The sequence below is a fragment of the Scomber scombrus genome, chromosome 21 (genome assembly GCF_963691925.1).
Source record: "Scomber scombrus chromosome 21, fScoSco1.1, whole genome shotgun sequence".
In the NCBI taxonomy this organism is placed as follows: Eukaryota; Metazoa; Chordata; class Actinopteri; order Scombriformes; family Scombridae; genus Scomber; species Scomber scombrus.
In genome coordinates, this window is record NC_084990.1 from 6,349,881 (window position 1) to 6,372,159 (window position 22,279).

The following is a 22,279-nucleotide window of genomic DNA, read 5'->3' on the forward strand; positions in this document are numbered from 1 at the left end:
CTACAATATCACAAACATCACAAACTCATTTTACAATCTTTTACAGATACAGTGTGTGCAAAGAATGAAAAGTTTGTCCTTAAGAAAGCAGAGACAGAAAGGTCAAAGTTTTAGAGGAGCGCCACGTACCCGGCCAATGTAATTCCCGGCCTTCTTTGAGATTCTTTGTTTTGCTCAGGTTTCTTGATGAAGAAGTGTACAGCAAACCGAAAGAATTATGACACAAAATTCTCTTTTGCTGCTTATTAGAAGACTATTACATTACTACAAGCTACATTACTTTCCACATCCAGGTGCACTGTAAGGGGGTAAAAAGTTAGGACGATTCTAAGGGTCCATGACTGACAGGGGCCCTAAAAAATTATTAGAACATAAGTTCAGTTTTTTTATCAACCTGTCATCATTCATCATTAATATACATTAAAGCAATATTTTATTAATATTGTAATCATTAAACATTTTTTATTTTTCTTGTTTTTGGCACAAAAAATAACCATCCAAAGCCTCTGTATTTAACAAACACCCCCCTCTGTTTACATGATAAGGTTCAGTCCTGCCACCAGCTAGAGGTGAGTTGGGAGTGAGGAGGAGCGCTCTACCAGAGTCATGTCTCAACGGCTGTATAAAATATAAGACATATAAGACAGGTTGAGTAATTTAAATTTTGAATGAGTCAGATGGGTTCTAGACGTGTGGTTACAGCAATTGTGCATAGTGGGTGCGGTTTGTGCCTGGTGGTGGGGCCCATTACGATATCTTTTTATGGGGCCCAAAATCCCTGGCAGCTCCCCTGTTTACATCATCACACATATAGTGACAAGGTGCACTTGCTGTAGTTTAGCTAAGGTTTGTTGTTCGAAAAGATAGCACTATTAACAGGGGCGCTGCCAGGGATTTCGAGCCCCATGAAAAGATATTGCATTGGGCCCCACCACCAGCCACAGACCACGCCAACTATGTGCAATTGCTGTAACCACACATAAAACCCAACTGAATTACTCAACCTATGCGGGCTTGCAACTCTTTCGTAGTCCAATACTAACTGTACAATATTTACTGCTGTAAAAGCTGAGCTAAGCTGTAAAAATATGACACTGTGCAGACATGCATGCAACATTCTGCATACAGTGGAATTCAATGTTTGATGCAAGCAGATATAATCTATAAGTAATGTGCTTTAGGCTGTCTTTTACACTCTAAATGTAATCTTAATGGTAAAATTCTTAAATGGAAAATCATTTTAATATGAATGAATGGCATAAACTTAAATATAAATTAAACTCTTTATTAAAATAAATTAACATTATCATCTATAAAAAATTATATAACGAACAAAATAATAAAGTCAGCTGCACATTTTGAAGTGAGTATACTATCAGTTCTTATCACTGAAAAGGATTTAATCAATTTAATTTTTTCATAATAATAATAATAATAATAAGAAGAAGAAGAAGAAGAATAAAAAGATACTTCCATAGACCCCTTCAGTTATGTTATGTGAAATGTCATTCAACAAAAAAACTCCTCACATCCTCCTTTAGTATGCAATAGGGCTTGTTCATTATTATGGGGAAACAGGGCTGCTGAGCCTGGCACCAGGAGCAGGCACAACTCAATTAGTATGAATAGCTTCTAAAAGTTGACCTGCATTGATTTAATGTCAGCTGAAAGAGATGTGAAATAAAAACACAGAATTTTGTGTTTAGATATTAGTTTGGGGAGCAATAGTAACATTAACCTGTTTCACTGTGGACAAAGCTTAACTAACCGGTAGATTTTCACTACTCATGGACTAATTCCACCTTTTTATGAAAAACTGGGAGCAATATTGTCACCTCAGCCTCACCTTCTTGTCTCTTTTTTTCTTTGTTTTATATTTTTGGAACCCTGATTATATTTTATAAAGCTGCTGAGACATTACTCTAGAACAGCACTCCTCCTCACTTGCAACTCAGCTAGCAAGTGGTTAGCTAGCACCTGGTTTGTAGGCAGGACTGAACTTTAATTATTACAATGTCTATTAATGATGAATGATGACAGGTTAATAAAAAATATGACCTTATGTTCTTATGGCGCCCCTGACTATTAACCTGAAACGCAATTTAAGTGGGATAAAATCAGAAATGACAGTAAAATCACACTGCAAATGTGATGAGTAATTTCACATTTACCAAAAATTGAGGTATCGTTAATTAGACACTGTAGACAGAATCAAATATACTTGATTAACACAAGAACAGGACAAAACTAAATAGTGATGACTATTAGGGTTGTATGTATATGGAACAGTTACAAGCCACAAGGCATGTACACATTTTTCTTTCATAGGGAATTGTTTAACTTTAATCTTATGTAGGCTAATTATACCCTAAAGCAAGACTGTAAATATAACAAAACAATCAAAACTCAAAGGCCCACTTGTTAACTTTAATCAGTGAGGAGGGGGATAAAGAGAGTGACATGTAGTGATTAAAGGAGCACTTGAAGGCATTGGTTACAAGGAGCAGATGATGAGGATCCAATCATAACTTAACATAAGATGAGGATAGCTCCCCAGTGAGACCCCCTTACATGGCTTGACTGTTGACACCTCTTTCCAGTCTCTTCAAACAAGTCATGGGAATGACAACACTTCAGTGAAATGGCAAGGAACCTGAACAAGTGAATAAGTGAAGAGATCTTTGACCAGGAGAATGACCACCTTTGGACAGAGTCAAGGGTTAAAATCATCCCCACGCCCTCCATGAATGACCTGTTGTCACTTGGCTGCAGTTCCACACTGACGTCATGTAAGGACACCTAAGCCAAATAAATTCACTGAAGAAGACTGTGAGTAAGTGTGCCTTTGATCAATTTTGTTGGATATACTACTCCCAAAGGTTAAGAATGAGCTTCCATGTTCAGAAACTATGTGAGTCTTGAAAGAAGGGATACATTCTCTAACAAACAAGTTGAATTCATAAGCAATAAAACACACCCTTGCTCCGGTAAGTATAGGGATTTGCTGCTACAGCCTTACTTGGTCTGGTATAACCAGTTGGTTATGATGGCTAATGTTAGCATATAGATTTTTCTCATTCAGTTAATTCACTGAATTTATGATTCTTCTTGACTTATGCCATGTTTACACTAGGCTATGTTTTAGTATTTACCATCTTCCCATATTTGCTATTGTCATCAAAGTACCAATGTAAAGTTAGCTAAGAGCTTTAAATATGCTGATCATTATGTGACACACCAAGGATTTACGTGAAGTGTGCTGGACGGAGGAAAAATGATTTAGGACAGTCTGCTTTGTTGAAAGAGCAATCTGTTGAACAAACTGTACAATAATGGCGCTTTTCCACTACACAGTTCCAGCACGACTCGCCTCGGCTCGCCTCGCCTCGCCTCGGTACGGTTCCAGAACAGACCTTTTCCATTACAAAAAAGTACCTACTCAACGTGGGCGGGGTCGTCATAGCACGTCTCCGCGAAACTGCCGTGACTTCGTTTTATACGCAACACAAAACACATAAACAATGGAGGACATTGAGGCAGTGGTGTACTTGCTCCTGTATGTGGCTTTTTGTCACACACAAAGCAAGAAAATTGAGCCGTGTGGCTGTAACGCTGCTTCCGGTATTTAAAAATGCCGGGTTTGATTCTTGTGTGGGACGGCTCACGAGTTGAGGCGAGCCTTGCTGGAACTGTGTAGTGGAAAAGCGCCATAAGTTCAAAACACACCAAAGAAGGTGTTCCATTTGGTTGACAGCTTACAGGAGATGTTATAGTAGCTTATTATTGAGACATTCATTTACAGTTTCACACGACCAGTCAAATTTATTTAACTCTTTATTGTATTGGAAATTTGCTCATTTATAGGAAATGAACAAATGTGTCTTACAGAGGAACTATTAACCAATTGCTCATGAAATCCTACTATTACACATAGGTCTAAACATGAAATTTAAAAGGTTTTTTTATGAGATGACATCAGGTTGATTATCTAGCCTGGGCCAGACCCACCATATTCTGGCTTCTGCTGAAGATGGAATAGTATTGTCTGATGAAGACATCACCCAGGATCCACAAGCTGTCACCTCCACTGCCGAATGAAGTGCGACATCCATAGTACTGAGACTGTGGGAATGATTTAGGAGAAGAATTTCAGATGTAGTGGGACTACAGTGAGGTGAGCAAAAATAAAGTCCTGCAGGGAAACAAACACTTACCTCTCGGGCGTAGGCAGAGGCTGGGATGGTGAATTCCTGTCCATGGATGTGGAAGGTCACATCAGGCATTTGGGCAATGTTGTTACAGTCGACACGATGCTGAGAGCAGAGGGAGTGAGAAAATAAAATAAAAGGGAATAAAGAGAGTCAAAACATTTGGTTTTAGTATTCAGCTTTGAGTCCAGTTTAGCTTTACTCAGAAATCTCAGTTCACCAACATCTCTTTTGGCACTTACGTCTCCATTCTGACTACTAGCTCCCACATGGCTGTTGATGTTGCGAATGCTGCTCTGAGGTCCAACGATCAGGGAAGTGCCAGTGTCCACAATAGCCTGGCAACCACCATTGCAAGCCACAACCTGACCATTGACAGTAACACTAGAAGGGACATACAGTGCAGAATGCATCAGACAGACATCAGGTGCATCCGCCTACAGTATCAGTTTGGTCTGGATTTTGGCGGGCCTATGAGGCTGCTTCTTTCGTTTTACCTGTCCACTGTGATCTGCCAGTACCGCTCACTGGAGAGGGGAATCCAGGTGATGGGACCATAGTAGTGGTTGGGGTCAACACCACCAAAGGTCACCACACTGCCTTGCTGGGAGTGACTATGGAGGAAAATTAGAATTTCTGATAAACCTACTAGAAATCAACTGCTCCCCCAGTTAAAATTTCTTTAAAAATCTGATTATATACATCAGATACTACAAAGCTTTGGCTGTCCTTACCGGCTCAGGTACACAGAGAATATGTCCTGGGTGACCAGGCCCTCCCTCATCATGTTGTCAAAGACAGGAGTAGCTCCAGAGGCAGACAGACGTGGGTAGGCCAGGCCCAGGATACCATCAGCATGCATGTGCTGCATGAAGGGAGCTTCAGTCTGACTAAGGCCGAAGATCTGGTTTCTCACAGCAAGTCCACCGACCTGACAGCCAAACATCAAGACAGTACAGAGATTAACATCACAAATGGGATCTTTGAATTCGAAATCTGCACGTTCCTTTGATTTTCAGAGTTTGTTGACATCTTTGGTGCAACATGCATGAACATAACAATGCAACATATATATGTATGTTTTTTTTTTTTTTATCAGAATCTTTGTATCTTTTTGTTTTAAACATAGTTGGATAGATTAATGACCAGTATATAAGAATGATAAGTAAATAGTCATTTTTCATTTCAGTTTGCATTTATTTCTCACCGTCACTGTGTCGTATCCAAGGATGCCAGTCATGCTGCCTGTGCCATACTGGATCTTGAGAGATCCTCCATTCCTTTTGTAGGTGCTGCTGGTGGTGGGGTTAAACTTGTCATGGTTGTCTGGGAAGGTAGAGATGTACGGAAAAAGGGTTACAGAAAAGACTTAAGCTGTGGTGTATCTGGCCATAAGTAATTACAAAGTCTGTGATATAGCCATATCTGAAGCCTACTTCGACCCTCACAGAGCTGGATCTTGAACTCTCTTCAGTCTATAATAGAACTTTTTCATTGCCGATATTTTGACTTATCATATAGCAGGAAAAGTGGAACAGATTAAGGTTAGCAATGGCTTATTCGACGGAACCCATACCAGGGTCAGGAATTTGGTAGATGGGATTCATCCATCATTAGAGTTATTAATGTCATTTTCCTGCTTTGACATGTTAAAATGCCTGCTGCTCACAATACCTGCCCCATATAAAGTAATTCTTGGATGCCTCTGAGTCCTAGGTCAGGGCAAAAAATATCCTCCTTTGATGTAAGTGTCATCTCAGTATTGGACTACACAAATACATAACATACCCAACCCTAACAGGAAAATCTAAAGATATCAAGTAACTGTAAATTCTTAATATTTGAAAAACCTCCCAAGCGAGAGGCAGAAGACTGCAAAATACTTTCAAAATGGTCACCAAACTGGCAAAAAACCAAACAATGTGACTGTTAAATATGTAGAAACATGTATGGGTGTATAGTTTTACATACTGCAGGCTGGGCTGTTGCAGTAGATGGAGGGCACCCACAGGTTAGATGAGCCGCTGTCAAAGATGACCTTGAAGGACTGAGGAGGAGTTCCAATGGAGATGATTCCATAGTAAGCCAGCTGGAGATTAAGAGGAGATATTAAGATTATCAGTGACCAAAATTAGCCATTTGTCAAAGTTTCTATTCATTCATCAGTGTAAGTCTCATTACTCACATCAGCATCGTTGGTCATGGGCTCACCAGCCACAGCAAAGCGCTGGTCAAACTTGGACATGGGGTTGTATGGGTACTTGACCCTGTACTCTTCCCATAGACCCTGCTCCTCCAGGGCCTCCCTGGCACTCTTACCCTTCTCCAGGGGGACCCTAGAATTCACCAAATTACACATTTTAAATACTTTCAGCTACACTTGTAAGCCTTTTATTTACCTGTTTGCTCGTGTGTCATTCCAACTAAAAATCGTACAATGCTCACAGGTAGGAGAACATGACTTATTCTTCACAGTGTGACTAAGCTTTCTTCATTTAAATTCAAATTACCTCTTCACCAAAGTACACAAGGAAAGACCTGAAACTTGCTAATTTAAGTGCCATAGGTGTCTGCAGTTATTTTAGAGGAGCCGATGAAGTTTATGTTGTAGAGAAATCAAGAATAGAACAAGTACAGGGTGGTGTTAGAGTTGTCAGGCTGACTTACTGGAGCAGGCACTCAGACAGTGCCACCACAGCACACAGAACAAAAGCCCACTTCATTGTCTTGGCGTTTCTGTCAACTGTAGAAGATAATCGAGTTCAGTGAAGCAAAATAACAAATCAAGCTCGTGCAACTAAGCTTAATTACAATACACTATCAATAAAAGAGAAATATTGTATTATTAATACACAGAGTGCACAAAAAATCCAATAACAGACTACGGTGAAGCCCTACAGACTACAAAAGCACAACAAAAACTCTTGTAGTGGACTCAGACTCACCTGTAGACTCCAAAGCCTGAATGACTATGCCACGCAGGCATTCCTCTTTTATACAGGTGGCCTGACATTTTCTATTACACAATGATAAGGTAATGCACACACAAAAGTTTTCACTGCAAATTTCAAGTTATGATAAGTAATCAAAAAAGTAAATCGTTGACCTCAGGACAATGTCAATTATCCGATTAAAGTAAAGTACACACATTTCTGGAAAAAGCTTGCAGGGCTTAATATTTGCTGTTCTAACAGATAAAAGCCACCACACAGGGTCTACAAAGTCAAAAAAGTGATGTAAGAAATACATTTCAGGATTAATCCATGGCTTTGTTGTTGTTGTTTTTTTTCAAATTTAACTGTTTTTTGTTTGTTTTGTTTAACTTTGAGTAATGTTTCAATCATATGCATAATATTTCGTTTATTTCATGCTTTTTCATACTCATTTTACTTCATTTATTTTAAATTTTATTCTAAACGTTTGCCCTGACATTGTGGTAAGTTTTTTTAAAACCATTATTAATAGTTGATCTTTGTTTTTGTTTTGTTTTTTACATACCACAGTTCTACAGACTCTTTATTTTGTGTTTCTAATATATTTTTTAATTGTATTTTGCATATGTTTTGCAAGTATGCCATGTATATATTGTGTAATGAAATATTAAAACCAATCCAAAACTGCACACCAATGACATTTGTGTGCATTGTCAATGTAGTGTTAGTCAAAACTTTAGTCAAGAACTATACACATTCAAGAGACCGAAAAGGTGTGCGTTATTGAATGTGGTGGGCCGGTCTGGTCTAAAATGCCAGGGCCGATTTTTTTGTCCCAGTCTGCCCCTGGTTACAAGGAGCAGATGATGAGGATCCAATCATAACTTAACATAAGATGAGGATAGCAACCCGGTGAGACCCCTTTACATGGCTTTACTGTTGACACATCTTGCCAGTCTCTTCAAACAAGTCATGGGTATGACAACACTTCAGTGAAATGTCAAGGAACCTGAACAAGTGAATAAGCAGGAGAATGACCACCTTTGGACAGGGTCAAGGGTTAAAATCGTCCACACGCCCTCCATAAATGACCTGTTGTCACTTGGCTGCAGTTCCACACTGACGTCATGTAAGGACGCCTGAGCCAAATAAATTCACTGAAGAAGACTGTGAGTAAGTGTGCCTTTGATCAATTTTGTTGGATATACTACTCCCAAAGGTTAAGAATGAGCTTCCATGTTCAGAAACTGTGTGAGTCTTGAAAGAAGGGATACATTCTCTAACAAACAAGTTGAATTCATAAGCAATAAAACACACCATTGCTCCGGTAAGTATAGGGATTTGCTGCTACAGCCTTACTTGGTCTGGTATAACCAGTTGGTTATGATGGCTAATGTTAGCATATAGATTTTTCTCATTCAGTTAATTCACTGAATTTATGATTCTTCTTGACTTATGCCATGTTTACACTAGGCTATGTTTTAGTATTTACCATCTTCCCATATTTGCTATTGTCATCACAGTACCAATGTAAAGTTAGCTAAGAGCTTTAAATATGCTGATCATTATGTGACACACCAAGGATTTATGTGAAGTGTGCTGGACCGAGGAAAAATGATTTAGGACAGTCTGCTTTGTTGAAAGAGCAATCTGTTGAACATACTGTACAATAATTTTAAAGCACATCAAAGAAGGTGTTCTATTTGGTTGACAGCTTACAGGAGATGTTTTAGTAGCTTATTATTGAGACATTCATTTACAGTTTCACACGACCATTCAAATTTATTTAACTCTTTATTGTGTAGAAAATGTGCTCATTTATAGGAAAAGAAAAAATGTGTCTTACAGAGGAACTATTAACCAATTGTTCATGAAATCCTACTATTACACATAGATCTAAACATGAATGTTAAAAGGTTTTTTTTATGAGATGACATCAGGTTGATTATCTAGCCTGGGCCAGACCCACCATATTCTGGCTTCTGCTGAAGATGGAATAGTATTGTCTGATGAAGACATCACCCAGGATCCACAAGCTGTCACCTCCACCGCCGAATCCAGTGCGACATCCATAGTACTGAGACTGTGGGAATGATTTAGGGGAAGAATTTAAGATGGAGTGCGACTACAGTGAGGTGAGCAAAAATAAAGTCCTGCAGGGAAACAAACACTTACCTGACGGACGTAGGCAGAGGCTGGGATGGTGAATTCCTGTCCATGGATGTGGAAGGTCACATCAGGCATTTGGGCAATGTTGTTACAGTCGACACGATACTGAGAGCAGAGGGAGTGAGAAAATAACATAAAAGGGAATAAAGAGAGTCAAAACATTTGGTATTAGTATTCAGCTTTGAGTCCAGTTTAGCTTTACTCAGAAATCTCAGTTCACCAACATCTCTTTGGGCACTTACGTCTCCATTCTGGCTACTAGCTCCCACATGGCTGTTGATGTTGCTAATGCTGCTCTGAGGTCCAACGATCAGGGAAGTGCCAGTGTCCACAATAGCCTGGCAACCACCATTGCAAGCCACAACCTGACCATTGACAGTAACACTAGAAGGGACATACAGTACAGAATGCATCAGACAGACATCAGGTGCATCCGCCTACAGTATCAGTTTGGTCTGGATTTTGGCGGGCCTATGAGGCTGCTTCTTTCGTTTTACCTGTCCACTGTGATCTGCCAGTACAGCTCATTGGAGAGGGGAATCCAGGTGATGGGACCATAGTAGTGGTTGGGGTCAACACCACCAAAGGTCACCACACTGCCTTGCTGGGAGTGACTATGGAGGAAAATTAGAATTTCTGATAAACCTACTAGAAATCAACTGCTCCCCCAGTTAAAATTTCTTTAAAAATCTGATTATATACATTGAGAAATCTACTCCTATAATTATATCAGATACTACAAAGCTTTGGCTGTCCTTACCGGCTCAGGTACACAGAGAATATGTCCTGGGTGACCAGGCCCTCCCTCATCATGTTGTCAAAGACAGGAGTAGCTCCAGAGGCAGACAGACGTGGGTAGGCCAGGCCCAGGATACCATCAGCACGCATGTGCTGCATGAAGGGAGCTTCAGTCTGACTAAGGCCGAAGATCTGGTTTCTCACAGCAAGTCCACCGACCTGACAGCCAAACATCAAGACAGTACAGAGATTAACATCTCAAATGGGATCTTTGAATTCGAAATCTGCACATGTTCCTTTGATTTTCAGAGTTTGTCGACATCTTTGGTGCAACATGCATGAACATAACAATGCAACATATATATTTGTTTTGGGTTTTTTATCAGAATTTTTGTATCTTTTTGTTTTAAACATAGTTGGATAGATTAATGATCAGTATATAAGAATGATAAGTAAATAGTCATTTTTCATTTCAGTTTGCATTTATTTCTCACCGTCACTGTGTCGTATCCAAGGATGCCAGTCATGCTGCCTGTGCCATACTGGATCTTGAGAGATCCTCCATTCCTTTTGTAGGTGCTGCTGGTGGTGGGGTTAAACTTGTCATGGTTGTCTGGGAAGGTAGAGATGTATGGAAAAAGGTTTACAGAAAAGACTTAAGAAGACCTGATATAAACTGTGGTGTATCTGGCCATAAGGAATTACAAAGTCTGTGATATAGCTGAAGCCTACTTGGACCCTCACAGAGCTGGATCTTGAACTCTCTTCAGTCTACAATAGACCTTTTTCATTGCTGATATTTTGACTTATCATATAGCAGGAAAAGTGGAACAGATTAAAATTAGCAATGGCTTATTCCACTGAAGCCATACCAGGGTCAGGAATTTGGTAGATGGGATTCATCCATCATTAGATTTGTGAATGTCATTGCACCTGTGTTTTTCCTGCTTTGACATGTTAAAATGCCTGCTGCTCACAATACCTGCCCCATATAAAGTCATTCTTGGATGCCTCTGAGTCCTAGGTCAGGGCAAAAAATATCCTCCTTTGATGTAAGTGTCATCTCAGTATTGGACTACACAAATACATAACATACCCAACCCTAACAGGAAAATCTTAAAATAATTTTCTAAAGATATCAAGTAACTGTAAATTCTTAATATTTGAAAAACCTCCCAAGCGAGAGGCAGAAGACTGCAAAATACTTTCAAAATGGTCACCAAACTGGCAAAAAACCAAACAATGTGACTGTTAAATGTGTAGAAACATGTATGGGTGTATAGTTTTACATACTGCAGGCTGGGCTGTTGCAGTAGATGGAGGGCACCCACAGGTTAGATGAGCCGCTGTCAAAGATGACCTTGAAGGACTGAGGAGGAGTTCCAATGGAGATGATTCCATAGTAACACAGCTGGAGATTAAGAGGAGATATTAAGATTATCAGTGACCAAAATTAGCCATTTGTCAAAGTTTCTATTCATTCATCAGTGTAAGTCTCATTACTCACATCAGCATCGTTGGTCATGGGCTCACCAGCCACAGCAAAGCGCTGGTCAAACTTGGATATGGGGTTGTATGGGTACTTGACCCTGTACTCTTCCCATAGACCCTGCTCCTCCAGGGCCTCCCTGGCACTCTTACCCTTCTCCAGGGGGACCCTAGAATTCACCAAATGACACATTTTAAATACTTTCAGCTACACTTGTAAGCCTTTTATTTACCTGTTGCTCGTGTGTCATTCCAACTAAAAACCGTACAATGCTCACAGGTAGGAGACCATGACTTGTATGCCAGGAAATATGACTTATTCTTCACAGTGTGACTAAGCTTTCTTCATTTAAATTCAAATTACCTCTTCACCAAAGTATACAAGGAAAGACCTGAAGTTTATGTTGTAGAGAAATCAAGAATAGAACAAGTACAGGGTGGTGTTAGAGTTGTCAGGCTGACTTACTGGAGCAGGCACTCAGACAGTGCTACCACAGCACACAGAACAAAAGCCCACTTCATTGTCTTGGCGTTTCTGTCAACTGTAGAAGATAATCGAGTTCAGTGAAGCAAAATAACAAATCAAGCTCATGCAACTAAGCTTAATTACAATACACTATCAATAAAAGAGAAATATTGTATTATTAATACACTGAGTGCACAAAAAATCCAATAACAGACTACGGTGAAGCCCTACAGACTACAAAAGCACAACAAAAACTCTTGTAGTGGACTCAGACTCACCTGTAGACTCCAAAGCCTGAATGCCTATACCATGCAGGCATCCTCTTTTATACAGGTGGCCTGACATTTTCTATTACACAATGATAAGGTAATGCACACACAAAAGTTTTCACTGCAAATTTCAAGTTATGATAAGTAATCAAAAAAGTAAATCGTTGACCTCAGGACAATGTCAATTATCCGAATAAAGTAAAGTACACAAACTTCTGCAAAAGTTTGCAGGGCTTAATATTTGCTGTTCTAACAGATAAAAGCCACCACACAGGGTCTACAAAGTCAAAAAGTAATGTAAGAAATACATTTCAGGATGAATCCATGGCTTTGTTGTTGTTGGTTTTTTTTCAAATAATACTACTAATACTAATAATACATAACACAGCTCTACATACTCTTTATTTTTTATTTTTAATATATTTTTTATTTGTATTGTGCATATGTTTTGCAAGTATGCCATGTATATATTGTGTAATGAAATATTAAAACCAATCCAAAACTGCACACCAATGACATTTGTGTGCATTGTCCATGTAGTGTTAGTCAAAACTTAACAAAATATTTAATATAAATCATTTTATAATTGTCAGACATCAAATCCATAGTCAACCTTAGTCTGTCACCTTTGCATGTGTTTCTAAGCAAAAACTGTGTTTGCTGCTACGTTATCATGTGTTTACTCACATCATGACTTTTCCTTAAGATAGATTAAAATGAAATGTGTTGATATAATATTGATAACCTCATCTTATCACTTAAATTAAACAGATGAATGAAAATCAGTGTACTGTTCAGAAAGAATGAATGAACTACAACTGACACATACACCCACCTTCAGACCATCTGGTCACTTGTCTTTATTCTGCAGAGCAAGACCTCCACAATGTCTCTTACAAAAGTTAATCAGCATAAAACTGCATTTATAGATATGAAACACTGTAAAGTACAATAATGTATGATAACGTGTGCCAAGAAGTGGACAACAGTGAAATCTTATTGCTTTCCTAAAGATAATGTTCAGCTTTTACAAATATTATATGTATTACTCTCATTTTCTTGTCTTTCTTCACTACCAGCACAAGGACCAGGCTTTTCAAAGCCTGACTGTCCTTAATATGTGTACATTCAAGAGGCTTTTGGTTTAACAAAAATAACTTGCACATTCAGCATTTCTTACACAGGTATGTAGAGTAAGAGTTAATTATTTCATAGTAAAGAACATCATTTACTTTTTTTAATCATTTACTTTGCAATAACTGAATTTAAAAAATGACTTATCTGGAAAAAGTAGGGCTAGAATCTCATTTTCTATTTGAAATAATTGGTAACAAATTCAAAATTGAAAACAATCAAAACTCAAAGGCCCACTTGTTAACTTTAATCAGTGAGGAAGGGGATAGAGACAGTGACATGTAGGGATTAAAGGAGCACTTAAAGCCATCAGTTACAAGAAGGGACGGACTGGCCATCTGGCAAACCAAGCCTTTTCCCAGTGGGCCGACGCGCTATTTAGCCTGACTGTCCCGATACTTTTTAAAACATTTATATATTGGTCTGACCGGCCCATAAAACCAGTAGATCAGCAGCCCGAATGACACTTGGCTGGCCCAATCACATTTTTAAACACAGACCCCTTTCACTTTGGTCCTGCCTGCGTAATGCATTCGGCAAATAAAAAGTCAGCGCAAGAGTTTGTTTCCTAACCACCGGCCCTTGAAACACGCTGGTCTGCGGCCCATTGGTTATTTTCTTCACTGACACAGGGCTGGCCCAATCATCTCATGAACTGGCAGGGAGTTCTGGTCCTCTGAAATGATGCGAACGCGGAAGTAACTTAAAACTGCATTCTATCGAAAGGCCACCAGGGGGCGACCGTTTTGGTGTCAAAAGGACTTCCGTCTCTATACAAGTCAATGGATAATTCACCAACTTCTCACTTGATTTTTAACCTCAGTAAACGTTTTCAAAATGTGTTTATGGTCTCAATCGCTAGTTTAAAGCCTTCTTCAATGCAGTATGATGTTCATTTGTGAAATTTTGGCCTCCCTGATTTTATATTTGACGATAAAGCAGGGTATGCATTAGGGCGTGCCTACGTCGTGATTGACAGGTTGATTGGTTCACAGGTTCAGGAGGGCGCCTCTTGCTCCTCCTGATGCCCATATAAGTAGAATCCGTGGTTTTTTTTTACCCGGCATGCACCGGAAATTTTCAAGATGCCGCTGCCCAGATCTGAAACTATTCGCTTCCAAGCAGCAGTCCACAAACCAATGGGTGACGTCACGGATGTTACGTCCATTATATATACAGTCTATGGTCATGAAACACCTCCTCCCTTTGGCTCGGTGCGCCGGTGTGTGCAGTCAGTGCAATGTAGGATGGCGAGGAAACGTAAAGGAGGTGCAGAGAAACTGTGAGACAAAAAGAAACTTGCACTTCAAGCAAACGCTGCCAAATGTGCAAAAATGAGCGACATGTTTGCCATGGTAGGGCCTTCATCAGCTCCCATGGCTGATGACAGTGGTGGTGGTGTCACTCAACAGGAGCATATAGTAGAACCTGCGGTAAGTTGGACTGCTTTCAGAACACTAAGGCTATGTAATGAGTAGACTAATGCAACTCAGCCCCTTGGTAAATCTGATTAAATGATAAAACGTCCATAAAATAATTGAATTATGATTTAATAATTTAATGTTCTATGGCCAAGTTAGTTTGTATTGTAAACGCAGGTGAAATTAGCAAACGTCCTTACCACTAGCAGCTATTTATAAGACACTGTGTGTACACTGACTGGATGAGGAAATAAGCCTAGGTTAGTACTTTTATGTCTTCCATTCTGAACTAAATAGTCTTGAATGTGAGAACACTTTTTAAAACCACCATTCACCAACAATAACAGTAAGTCAGCGGCCAGCATTGTAATTTCATTATTAGACTATTATTGTTTGTGGGGTGAATAGTAGTCCAGCCCAAGGCTACGCTACTTTTTGGCCCTGGAAAAATGTGTTAAGCAGTTTTTATGTAGGTGGTTAGGGACAATGTACAGAAATTAATGAAAATCACACTTTTTAAAATTATATCATTTTGTCTATTGCCTATGTTATACCAATGCAGCTGTGCACCTCTTTACAAGAGAATCCAATAATTCTAGGCATATTTGTAAATGTGAAGCCCCCACTCACCAACATGAAAAGTGAGTCAGCAGGCAGCATTCTGATTTCGTTATTAGGCTATTAATTGTTTGACTTGTAGGCCTAGGCTAAGCTACTTTTTAGGACTGTAAAAAATGAGTTTGGGGCAGTTTTTATATAGCCTAGGTGGCTAAAGACTACAATGAAAGAAAATCACACTTTTTAAAATGACATCATGTTGTTCATTTGCAAGTGTTATGCCAATGCAGCTGTGTGTCTGTTGATCAGAGAATCCAATAATTCTGAACCTGACCGCATCCTTATGTACAAAACCCCCCAAAAACCTCACCCCACAGTCTCTATTCATGTTTTGTTGAATTAGGTTGAGATAGCATCCCCAGAAAAGGAGAGTGTTAGTGAGAGAGAGGAGAGAGTCGACGAGAGAGAGGAATGTGTCAGTGAGGGAGAGGAGATACGTGGTTTTAAAGAGTTGTACAGTTGGTATACACATTCAAGAGACCGAAAAGGTGTGCGTTATCCAATGTGGTGGACCGGTCTGGTCCAAAATGCAAGGGCCGATTTTTTTGTCCCAGTCTGCCCCTGGTTACAAGGAGCAGATGATGAGGATCCAATCATAACTTAACATAAGATGAGGATAGCAACCCGGTGAGACCCCTTTACATGGCTTTACTGTTGACACATCTTGCCAGTCTCTTCAAACAAGTCATGGGTATGACAACACTTCAGTGAAATGTCAAGGAACCTGAACAAGTGAATAAGCTGGAGAATGACCACCTTTGGACAGGGTCAAGGGTTGAAATCATCCCCACGCCCTCCATAAATGACCTGTTATCACTTGGCTGCAGTTCCACACTGACGTCATGTAAGGACACCTAAGCCAAATCAATTCACTGAAGAAGACTGTGAGTAAGTGTGCCTTTGATCAATTTTGTTGGATATACTACTCCCAAAGGTTAAGAATGAGCTTCCATGTTCAGAAACTGTGTGAGTCTTGAAAGAAGGGATACATTCTCTAACAAACAAGTTGAATTCATAAGCAATAAAACACACCATTGCTCCGGTAAGTATAGGGATTTGCTGCTACAGCCTTACTTGGTCTGGTATAACCAGTTGGTTATGATGGCTAATGTTAGCATATAGATTTTTCTCATTCAGTTAATTCACTGAATTTATGATTCTTCTTTACTTATGCCATGTTTACACTAGGCTATGTTTTAGTATTTACCATCTTCCCATATTTGCTATTGTCATCACAGTACCAATGTAAAGTTAGCTAAGAGCTTTAAATATGCTGATCATTATGTGACACACCAAGGATTTATGTGAAGTGTGCTGGACGGAGGAAAAATGATTTAGGACAGTCTGCTTTGTTGAAAGAGCAATCTGTTGAACATACTATACAATAATTTTAAAGCACATCAAAGAAGGTGTTCTATTTGGTTGACAGCTTACAGGAGATGTTATAGTAGCTTATTATTGAGACATTCATTTACAGTTTCACACGACCAGTCAAATTTATTTAACTCTTTATTGTGTAGAAAATGTGCTCATTTATAGGAAAAGAAAAAATGTGTCTTACAGAGGAACTATTAACCAATTGTTCATGAAATCCTACTATTACACATAGATCTAAACATGAATGTTAAAAGGTTTTTTTATGAGATGACATCAGGTTGATTATCTAGCCTGGGCCAGACCCACCATATTCTGGCTTCTGCTGAAGATGGAATAGTATTGTCTGATGAAGACATCACCCAGGATCCACAAGCTGTCACCTCCACCGCCGAATCCAGTGCGACATCCATAGTACTGAGACTGTGGGAATGATTTAGGGGAAGAATTTCAGATGGAGTGGGACTACAGTGAGGTGAGCAAAAATAAAGTCCTGCAGGGAAACAAACACTTACCTGACGGACGTAGGCAGAGGCTGGGATGGTGAATTCCTGTCCATGGATGTGGAAGGTCACATCAGGCATTTGGGCAATGTTGTTACAGTCGACACGATACTGAGAGCAGAGGGAGTGAGAAAATAAAATAAAAGGGAATAAAGAGAGTCAAAACATTTGGTTTTAGTATTCAGCCTTGAGTCCAGTTTAGCTTTACTCAGAAATCTCAGTTCACCAACATCTCTTTTGGCACTTACGTCTCCATTCTGGCTACTAGCTCCCACATGGCTGTTGATGTTGCTAATGCTGCTCTGAGGTCCAACGATCAGGGAAGTGCCAGTGTCCACAATAGCCTGGCAACCACCATTGCAAGCCACAACCTGACCGTTGACAGTAACACTAGAAGGGACATACAGTGCAGAATGCATCAGACAGACATCAGGTGCATCCGCCTACAGTATCAGTTTGTTCTGGATTTTGGCGGGCCTATGAGGCTGCTTCTTTCGTTTTACCTGTCCACTGTGATCTGCCAGTACAGCTCATTGGAGAGGGGAATCCAGGTGATGGGACCATAGTAGTGGTTGGGGTCAACACCACCAAAGGTCACCACACTGCCTTGCTGGGAGTGACTATGGAGGAAAATTAGAATTTCTGATAAACCTACTAGAAATCAACTGCTCCCCCAGTTAAAATTTCTTTAAAAATCTGATTATATACATTGAGAAATCTACTCCTATAATTAAATCAGATACTACAAAGCTTTGGCTGTCCTTACCGGCTGAGGTACACAGAGAATATGTCCTGGGTGACCAGGCCCTCCCTCATCATGTTGTCAAAGACAGGAGTAGCTCCAGAGGCAGACAGACGTGGGTAGGCCAGGCCCAGGATACCATCAGCACGCATGTGCTGCATGAAGGGAGCTTCAGTCTGACTAAGGCCGAAGATCTGGTTTCTCACAGCAAGTCCACCGACCTGACAGCCAAACATCAAGACAGTACAGAGATTAACATCACAAATGGGATCTTTGAATTTGAAATCTGCACATGTTCCTTTGATTGTCAGAGTTTGTTGACATCTTTGGTGCAACATGCATGAACATAACAATGTAACATATATATATATGTTTTGGGTTTTTTTATCAGAATTTTTGTATCTTTTTGTTTTAAACATAGTTGGATAGATTAATGATCAGTATATAAGAATGATAAGTAAATAGTCATTTTTCATTTCAGTTTGCATTTATTTCTCACCATCACTGTGTCGTAACCAAGGATGCCAGTCATGCTGCCTGTGCCATACTGGATCTTGAGAGATCCTCCATTCCTTCTGTAGGTGCTGCTGGTGGTAGGGTTAAACTTGTGATGGTTGTCTGGGAAGGTAGAGATGTACGGAAAAAGGGTTACAGAAAAGACTTAAGAACACCTGATATAAGCTGGGGTGTATCTGGCCATAAGGAATTACAAAGTCTGTGATATAGACATATCTGAAGCCTACTTGGACCCTCACAGAGCACAGAGGATCTTGAACTCTCTTCAGTCTATAATAGACCTTTTTCATTGCTGATACTTTGACTGATTAAAATTAGCAATGGCTTATTCCACGGAACCCATACCAGGGTCAGGAATTTCTTAGATGGGATTCATCCATCATTAGAGTTATTAATGTCATTTTCCTGCTTTGACATGTTAAAATGCCTGCTGCTCACAATACCTGCCCCATATAAAGTAATTCTTGGATGCCTCTGAGTCCTAGGTCAGGGCAAAAATATTCTCCTTTGATGTAAGTGTCATCTCTTTCTTTACCATCTTCAATATGCACCTGGATCCCTATGGACCTGGGTGGTCTGCCCTGTGCCTTTTGTGTGTTAAAGTATTAATTACCAGAATACACAAAAGGCAGATAGTATTGGACTACACAAATACATAACATACCCAACCCTAACATGAAAATCTTAAAATCATTTTCTAAAGATATCAAGTAACTGTAAATTCTTAATATTTGAAAAAACCTCCCAAGCGAGAGGAAGAAGACTGCAAAATACTTTCAAAATAGTCACCAAACTGCCAAAAAAACAAACAAAGTGACTGTTAAATATGTAGAAACATGTATGGGTGTATAGTTTTACATACTGCAGGCTGGGCTGTTGCAGTAGATGGAGGGCACCCACAGGTTAGATGAGCCGCTGTCAAAGATGACCTTGAAGGACTGAGGAGGAGTTCCAATGGAGATGATTCCATAGTAACACAGCTGGAGATTAAGAGGAGATATTAAGATTATCAGTGACCAAAATTAGCCATTTGTCAAAGTTCTATTCATTCATCAGTGTAAGTCTCATTACTCACATCAGCATCGTTGGTCATGGGCTCACCAGCCACAGCAAAGCGCTGGTCAAACTTGGATATGGGGTTGTATGGGTACTTGACCCTGTACTCTTCCCATAGACCCTGCTCCTCCAGGGCCTCCCTAGCACTCTTACCCTTCTCCAGGGGGACCCTAGAATTCACCAAATTACACATTTTAAATACTTTCAGCCACACTTGTAAGCCTTTTATTTACCTGTTTGCTCGTGTGTCATTCCAACTAAAAATCGTACAATGCTCACAGGTAGGAGAACATGACTTGTATGCCAGGAAATATGACTTATTCTTCAGAGTGTGACTAAGCTTTCTTCATTTAAATTCAAATTACCTCTTCACCAAAGTACACAAGGAAACTTGCTAATTTAAGTGCCATGGGTGTCTGCGGTTATTTTAGAGGAGCCGATGAAGTTTATGTTGTAGAGAAATCAAGAATAGAACAAGTACAGGGTGGTGTTAGAGTTGTCAGGCTGACTTACTGGAGCAGGCACTCAGACAGTGCCACCACAGCACACAGAACAAAAGCCCACTTCATTGTCTTGGCGTTTCTGTCAACTGTAGAAGATAATCGAGTTCAGTGAAGCAAAATAACAAATCAAGTTCATGCAACTAAGCTTAATTACAATACACTATCAATAAAAGAGAAATATTGTATTATTAATACACAGAGTGCACAAAAAATCCAATAACAGACTACGGTGAAGCCCTACAGACTACAAAAGCACAACAAAAACTCTTGTAGTGGACTCAGACTCACCTGTAGACTCCAAAGCCTGAATGACTATGCCACGCAGGCATTCCTCTTTTATACAGGTGGCCTGACATTTTCTATTACACAATGATAAGGTAATGCACACACAAAAGTTTTCACTGCAAATTTCAAGTTATGATAAGTAATCAAAAAAGTAAATCGTTGACATCAGGACAATGTCAATTATCCGATTAAAGTAAAGTACACACATTTCTGGAAAAAGCTTGCAGGGCTTAATATTTGCTGTTCTAACAGATAAAAGCCACCACACAGGGTCTACAAAGTCAAAAAGTGATGCAAGAAATACATTTCAGGATGAATCCATGGCTTTGTTGTTGTTGGTTTTTTTTTCAAATAATACTACTAATACTAATAATACATAACACAGCTCTACATACTCTTTATTTTTTATTTTTAATATATTTTTTATTTGTATTGTGCATATGTTTTGCAAGTATGCCATGTATATATTGTGTAATGAAATATTAAAACCAATCCAAAACTAAACTGCACACCAATGACATTTATGTGCATTGTCAATGTAGTGTTAGTCAAAACTTAAACAAAATATAAATGTAAATCATTTTATAATTGTCAGACATCAAATCCATAGTCAACGTTAGTCTGTCACCTTTGCATATGCAACAACTGTTTTTTTGCTGCTACGTTATCATGTGTTTACTCACATCATGACTTTTCCTTTAGATAGATTAAAATGAAATGTGTTGATATAATATTGATAACCTCATCTTATCACTTAAATTAAACAGATAATGAAAATCAGTGTACTGTTCAGAAAGAATGAATGAACTACAACTGACACATACACCCACCTTCAGACCATCTGGTCACTTGTCTTTATTCTGCAGAGCAAGACCTCCACAATGTCTCTTACAAAAGTTAATCAGCATAAAACTGCATTCATAGATATGAAACACTTTAAAATACAATAATGTATGATAACATGTGCCAAGAAGTGGACAACAGTGAAATCTTAACGCTTTCCTAAAGATAATGTTCAGCTTTTACAAATCTTATATGTATTACTCTCATTTTCTTGTCTTTCTTCACTACCAGCACAAGGACCAGACTTTTCAAAGCCTGACTGTCCTTAATATGTGTACAGTTAAGAGGCCTTTGGTTTAACAAAAATAACTTGCACATTCAGCCTTTCTTACACAGGTATGTAGAGTAGGAGTTAATTATTTCATAGTAAAGAACATCATTTACTTTGCAATAACTGAATTTAATAAATGACTTATCTGAAAAAGTAGGGCTAGAATCTCATTTTCTATTTGAAATAATTGGTAACAAATTCAAAATTGAAAAGTGTATTGCCACTATTACATTTTTTTTTCATGGGAATACTAGAAGAATGACTGAGCTCAGCTAGGGGAAGAAAAAAAATTAATAAATGGAGATTGAAAATCAGATTCAGTCCATTAGTGGTGTCATTGACAGGCCCTGAGGTAGTATTGTTTTATGGAGGTATATTTTTTTGTCTTTTACTTTTGATTAAATGGGTACTCCATTTAATCTTGCACTTCCATAAAATGATGGGCTTTAAAACAGTCTCTAAGTCCAAGATGAGACAACCTTGATGACATCATAGGGGTAATTTTCTCAGACTTGATAAAAGTCCTCCAGAACAGAACAGAACTAGAGACAATTATTTTCACAGGCTTAACAGTACAACCCATGACAAGTAAACTGTTTGTGTGCAAAATCAGAACCCCTTTAATGCAACCTTAATAGAACCTGTTAGCAAACTGTATAAACTCATCAAAGCTGTGTTACATTATGTTGGGGAAAATACAGACCACCTGCTTAGCATTATTAGCTGCAGTCCACTACAAAGA

General features: G+C 39.1%; 4 protein-coding genes across 4 annotated transcripts in view; all 4 read right to left on the reverse strand.

The window, feature by feature from the left end:
• LOC134003624 (zinc transporter ZIP11-like) overlaps positions 1-22,279 on the reverse strand; it is a 240,576-nt gene that overhangs the window by 49,303 nt on the left and 168,994 nt on the right. The window lies entirely within an intron of this gene.
• LOC134003051 (pepsin A-like) lies at positions 3,985-6,931 on the reverse strand. The gene is made up of 9 exons (XM_062442157.1): positions 6,876-6,931; positions 6,394-6,544; positions 6,180-6,297; positions 5,416-5,534; positions 4,943-5,139; positions 4,706-4,822; positions 4,451-4,592; positions 4,215-4,313; positions 3,985-4,122 (listed from the first exon to the last, which is right to left on the reverse strand). The coding sequence occupies exons 1-9, from the start codon at positions 6,929-6,931 to the stop codon at positions 3,985-3,987; spliced, it is 1,137 nt and encodes a 378-aa protein (XP_062298141.1).
• On the reverse strand, positions 9,087-12,058 carry LOC134003061 (pepsin A-like). The gene is made up of 9 exons (XM_062442177.1): positions 12,003-12,058; positions 11,556-11,706; positions 11,342-11,459; positions 10,543-10,661; positions 10,071-10,267; positions 9,808-9,924; positions 9,553-9,694; positions 9,317-9,415; positions 9,087-9,224 (listed from the first exon to the last, which is right to left on the reverse strand). The coding sequence occupies exons 1-9, from the start codon at positions 12,056-12,058 to the stop codon at positions 9,087-9,089; spliced, it is 1,137 nt and encodes a 378-aa protein (XP_062298161.1).
• LOC134003062 (pepsin A-like) lies at positions 17,104-20,204 on the reverse strand. Its single transcript, XM_062442178.1, has 9 exons — positions 20,149-20,204; positions 19,655-19,805; positions 19,442-19,559; positions 18,563-18,681; positions 18,088-18,284; positions 17,825-17,941; positions 17,570-17,711; positions 17,334-17,432; positions 17,104-17,241 (listed from the first exon to the last, which is right to left on the reverse strand). Exons 1-9 carry the CDS (start codon positions 20,202-20,204, stop codon positions 17,104-17,106), a joined length of 1,137 nt encoding a protein of 378 aa, XP_062298162.1.

Excerpts from the sequence above, each read along its gene's own strand:
- LOC134003051 (XM_062442157.1), bottom strand. The coding sequence starts at position 6,931 with ATGAAGTGGGCTTTTGTTCTGTGTGCTGTGGTGGCACTGTCTGAGTGC. Across the intron at positions 4,593-4,705 it reads TGGCAGATCACAGTGGACAG|TGTTACTGTCAATGGTCAGG; the intron begins GTAAAACGAAAG and ends TGTCCCTTCTAG. Across the intron at positions 4,314-4,450 it reads CTAGTAGTCAGAATGGAGAC|CATCGTGTCGACTGTAACAA; the intron begins GTAAGTGCCAAA and ends CTCTGCTCTCAG.
- LOC134003061 (XM_062442177.1), bottom strand. The coding sequence starts at position 12,058 with ATGAAGTGGGCTTTTGTTCTGTGTGCTGTGGTAGCACTGTCTGAGTGC. Across the intron at positions 11,707-12,002 it reads CTGTCTGAGTGCCTGCTCCA|GGTCCCCCTGGAGAAGGGTA; the intron begins GTAAGTCAGCCT and ends GGTGAATTCTAG. Across the intron at positions 9,695-9,807 it reads TGGCAGATCACAGTGGACAG|TGTTACTGTCAATGGTCAGG; the intron begins GTAAAACGAAAG and ends TGTCCCTTCTAG.
- LOC134003062 (XM_062442178.1), bottom strand. The coding sequence starts at position 20,204 with ATGAAGTGGGCTTTTGTTCTGTGTGCTGTGGTGGCACTGTCTGAGTGC. Across the intron at positions 19,806-20,148 it reads CTGTCTGAGTGCCTGCTCCA|GGTCCCCCTGGAGAAGGGTA; the intron begins GTAAGTCAGCCT and ends GGTGAATTCTAG. Across the intron at positions 17,433-17,569 it reads CTAGTAGCCAGAATGGAGAC|TATCGTGTCGACTGTAACAA; the intron begins GTAAGTGCCAAA and ends CTCTGCTCTCAG.